This window comes from Sesamum indicum, linkage group LG6, assembly GCF_026168435.1.
Source record: "Sesamum indicum cultivar Baizhima isolate 11 linkage group LG6, ASM2616843v1, whole genome shotgun sequence".
Taxonomy (NCBI): Eukaryota; Viridiplantae; Streptophyta; class Magnoliopsida; order Lamiales; family Pedaliaceae; genus Sesamum; species Sesamum indicum.
Window position 1 is genome coordinate 15,724,212 of NC_142662.1, and position 4,877 is coordinate 15,729,088.

At 40.4% G+C, this 4,877-nt stretch overlaps 1 protein-coding gene across 1 annotated transcript; it reads left to right on the forward strand.

The window, feature by feature from the left end:
- Positions 1-236: 236 nt before the first annotated feature.
- On the forward strand, positions 237-906 carry LOC105164400 (oleosin Cor a 13-like). Its single transcript, XM_011083044.3, has one exon. It carries the CDS (start codon positions 315-317, stop codon positions 732-734), a length of 420 nt encoding a protein of 139 aa, XP_011081346.1. The 5' UTR covers positions 237-314; the 3' UTR covers positions 735-906.
- Positions 907-4,877: the final 3,971 nt, after the last annotated feature.

The window sequence follows — 4,877 nt, forward strand, 5'->3', positions numbered from 1 at the left end:
GAACTACAATTCTTGAACTCCGTTTTCGGCCAAACCCGCCTATGTATGAAGAATCAAACTCCACCTACCTTCACTCTTTGCTTCATTGAGACATACGACGATACGTGTCTGCTCTAAAAGCCTCCGTGTCATGCAAATCCTGCTGAAACCACAGACATTCAACACGTGACACTCCCATCCATCCCTCACGTGACACCGCCATGCATCCTCTAGTGTCCATTATAAACACACATTACACACACAGGAGAACAGATCAACTCTATTTCTCCCGTCCCAGCTCTCCAAGGATCAAATTCTCATACTCCAACAGATAAATGGCCTCGATCCAAACCCGCCATGACCCGCAGAAGCAGCAGCTCTCCCACCAGGTTGCGAAAACCACCACCGCGGTGACCCTTGGCGGCTCCCTCATGGTCCTTTCCGGGCTGACGCTCGCAGCCACCGTGATCGGCCTGGTCTTGGCCACTCCACTGCTCGTGATATTCAGCCCTGTGCTCGTCCCTGCCGCCATAACCCTTTTCTTGATCCTCGCCGGCTTCGTCACCTCCGGAGGTTTTGGCGCCGTCGCCAGCTTTCTTTTCTACTGGATGTACAAATACGCCACTGGGAAGCACCCCATCGGGGCGGAGCAGCTGGACCGCGCACGCGAGAAGCTCGCCCACGCCGCGCATGATGTGAAGGAGAGGGCGGAGCAGTTTGGGCAGCAGCACGTCAAAGGAAGCCAGGGGACTTAAATTGCGTTCTAGACGAATCAATCGCTTCATGACGATTTCTGTTTATTAAATTTTGTACCTTGTTGGGTGTTTTCTCATTTTTGTGTGTATGTCAGTGTCAGTGTCTTTCTGCGTGTGTGTGTGTGTGTGTGTGTAATTCTGGTTGATGATAATTAACAATTTGTGTTCTTAACTGTGGATGGTTATGTGAGTAATCTTAATCAGGCCCCTTGTTCCTTCCGCCGTCGTTTTGTTGTGTTTGTCATCTGAATGTTTCTTTGTTTTACCCATACCAGCACAGGTTCCCTGTGGGTTTTGAATCCTTCAATCTAATATCTCTACAATGAATGTTGGTTTTGAATTCAACGTCAATCCAACATCTCTACTATGAAATGTTGAATCAAGTCGATGAATTGTCATTTGAATGTTGTAGGAATAGAAGGAAACATTATCTTACAGTCAATGCGACGAGGAACACTTCATTAGCGGGAACCCGTTTGATGTTAAGATGGCATCATTTGATTGTCTGGCCTGAAACATTAGAGATATTTCTCTATGAGAAATTTTAGTTTGGACTGATTTGATCAAATTTGTATTAATTATATGGTAGGTGTAATATATTTGTCATGTGATTGTGTGTATTTTAGAAAAAATAATTAATATTTATTATGTGATTGGTTTGGTCTGGTCTAAGCAACAATTTTCAAAACATGAGACAAAGATAAGCTCACATCTGGCTATGGTAGATGTTATGGAGAGTATATGGAGCCAAGCAATTTGCCTAGTGGGCTTATTACAGTTTAAGTGCATCTGAAAGTCGAAACTGATTGAAGGAGTGGAATGCGGGTCTGATGTGTAAAATACTTGTTATGAATTGGGTCTGAACCAAGTGCGCGGAATACTTGTCATGAATTTAGTTCAATTTGAACTAAGTGTACAACTTGTCATGAGTCAAATCAATACTTGTCATGAATTAGATTTGAACTAAGTGTACAATATTTGGGTTCAAAGCACAAAATATTTATCATGACATTGATGTAATGGTGTATGGATCAGGTGAATGATTAACCAAGTTAATGCATAATTCAAGGCTTGTAGTTCGAGGTCGTATGTGTATATCACAATTGTCTATGGATCACAATAGTCTACGGATCGTGATTAGTCGTGTGGGATTGTATTACTATTGTTTGGGATTGGTTGAGTTCAGTCGATCACATGCTAAATTTTGACGACATGGGATTGATTGGGTTCATTTGAATTCTTGTATCACGATCCTCTGTGTGGGATTGATGGAGTTCAAGGATTGATTTGACTTTAGTCAAATCAAGTTTGAAACTTGGGATTGAGTTGCATTCACTCAAATTAAGTTTGAAATCTGGAATTTCGTATAACATCAGGTGTGAAAATTTTCCTGGAATGGTGCCTAGATATAGCATAGAATACATCTCGGGCGAGAATGGTGCATCTGTTGCTGTTGATTTGGAATGATGCGGCTGTTGTTGTTGGCCTGAAAATTAGGAATAATCACACGGTAAGATCTAAGATGTAACACTATATATTTAAAAAAAAAAATTGACTATTGACTTCAATTTTGATAGCTATGGATTAGAAATTGTGTTAATACTTTTTGGGCTTAAAGGTAATTTTCGTCTCATAATTTCAGGTCATTCTCATTTTAGTCCCCTAAGTCACTAGGGTTTCAATTTGGTCCCGTAAAATTGAAAAATTCTCAATTTTGGTCTAAATTTCGCGGCAGAAATGAGGAGCTCGCTGGAAAAAGTCACATACAACGCATGTGACTTTTTAAATTGAGGGCTGGATTGTGATTCGTTGGAAAATATGATGTGGCGCCGATGTGGTTCCCATTTGGAAATTTAAAAAAAAAAAAACTGACTGAGGTGGATTTTTAATCCACGACAGCTGATGACATGGATTTAAAGGGGCCTCAACAGATTATCTGTCATCCCTTTTCCCTAATTTCCTTTGAATCGAGCCTAATTCCCCTAATTCCCTTCGAACTCGAGCCCTAATTCCCTAATCTCCTTTGAACCCAAGCTCCGAAAACCTATCTACTACCCACCATTTGTGAAGACGAACAAGATTAAGCCACTTTGGAGTGAAGGATGGTGTTCGTTCGGCAGGATAGGCATATGGGTATGCCTCATCCTCAATACCATAAGTATTCTCCAACATTTTCTTTCGTTTTCTGTAGAGATAAATTGACCCTTGCCAGGTTTTATTAATTGTTGTTTATGTGGACCCTTGTCGGGTTATTTTTATTTATTATTTTGTATGTGGACCCTTGCCGGGTTGTTTATTATTTTTGTTTTGTCATTGTCGACCGACTGTCGAGCATGCTGCTTTTCTTTGTTTGTTTTATGCTTTTAATGGTGTGGTCCCCCACAGTAACACGTGCTTTTATTTTTTTGTGTTTTAATAGAGAACCTGACACTGATTCCATTACACTATCTCTACCTTATAATGGTGTGGCTAGACATATACCTGAAGCTGTGTATGTGGAGGGTAGGGTGTCTAAATACGATTATGTATTACCCCAGGAGATGCATATTGAAACTCTAAACTTGTTTTGTGATAGTCTCGGGTTAGGGAAGGATAGGGTATTTTATATAATTGTGAATAAAGGCTTCAAGTTGTTGATTGATAATAATGATATGAAAAGTGCATGGAGGAGAATTAGGACGAATGATAGAGAGATGTTAATTTATGTTGAAGTTAAGGTGGGTGAAGGGGCTGCAGAGATGGTTGAGAAGGGTGAAGGGGTTGCTGAAACTGAAATGGGGGAGGGGGTGAGGAGCCCTTTACTTTTTTGGGGGCTGAAGTGAATGAAGGTGAGGGTGAGGGTGAGGGTGCTGAAGGTGAGGGGGAGCGTGTTGAGGGAGATGACTTGGTAGATAGTGATTATGAGGGACTTGAGGGTGAATTAGTAGTTGGTGATGAAAATGTGGGGGTTCAAAGGGAAAGTGGGAGGGTGGAAGGGAAAAATGATAGTGATGAAGAGAATGGGGAGTCTAGTGAAGAAGTTGATATGGTGGATAATGACAGAGAATTAGATGAGAAAAGGAATTCAGATAGGGATGGTGAGGGACCTTCACACCCACTTTTCAATGTAGATGAAACGTATAACCTCACATTTAAAACTGGCATGTTGTTCAGCAATAAAAAAGAATGCAAAAAGGCCTTGCAATCACATGCAATCAAGTCGAAAAGAACATTGAAATTTACAAAAAATAATAAAAGAAGGATCTATGCTGAATGTGGGATGTTGATTGTCAATGGAAACTGCATGCAATTAAAGTAAAGGATGAGGAGACTTTCCAAATCAATCTACGACAATCTCACCACTCATGCCCACAAATCTTTCATGTGAAAAATATGAAGACCAATTGGTTGAAAGACAGGTACTTGCAGAAATTGAAATCTGATCCAAAAAGAAATGTGAAAGGATGGAGAGTGGATGTAATAAATGAACTAAGGGTTAATGTGTCAAAAAATCAAGTTTATAGAGCAAAAAAGGCTGCATTGAAAGAAATTGAGGGTGCTCCTGAATGACAATATTAGATTGTGGGATTATGCTGAAAAGATAAGAAGAACAAATCCTGGTTCTACTGTAGTTTTGGGGACAGAAGATAATATAACTGAAACAAGGTTTAGCAGGATTTATGTAGGTTTTGCGGCCTTAAAAAGAGGATGGAAAGCTGGTTGTAGGCCTATAATTGGAGTGGATGGGTGTCACTTGAAGGGGCCTCATGGGGGTATTTTGCTCACTGCAGTTGGAGTAGATCCGAACAACAATTTGTTCCCTATTTGTTATGCAGTTGTGGATAAAGAATGTAGGGAGACTTGGGAGTGGTTTCTAATAATTCTGAAGCATGATTTGAACATAGTTAGAGATTTTGAATACACTTTCATGTCGGATAAACAGAAGGGACTTATGCAAGCTTTTGGAGATGTCTTTCCTGAAAGTGACCACAGATTTTGTGTACGACACCTTCATAACAATTTCAAACTAGCTGGTTTTAGGGTACAGAGACTTAAAAATGCTTTATGGAATGCTGCTAGAGCTTGTACCGTAAGTGAGTGGAAGAAATGAAAAAATTGTCTGAAGCTGCACATGATTGGTTGAATGATAAACCTCCAACACAA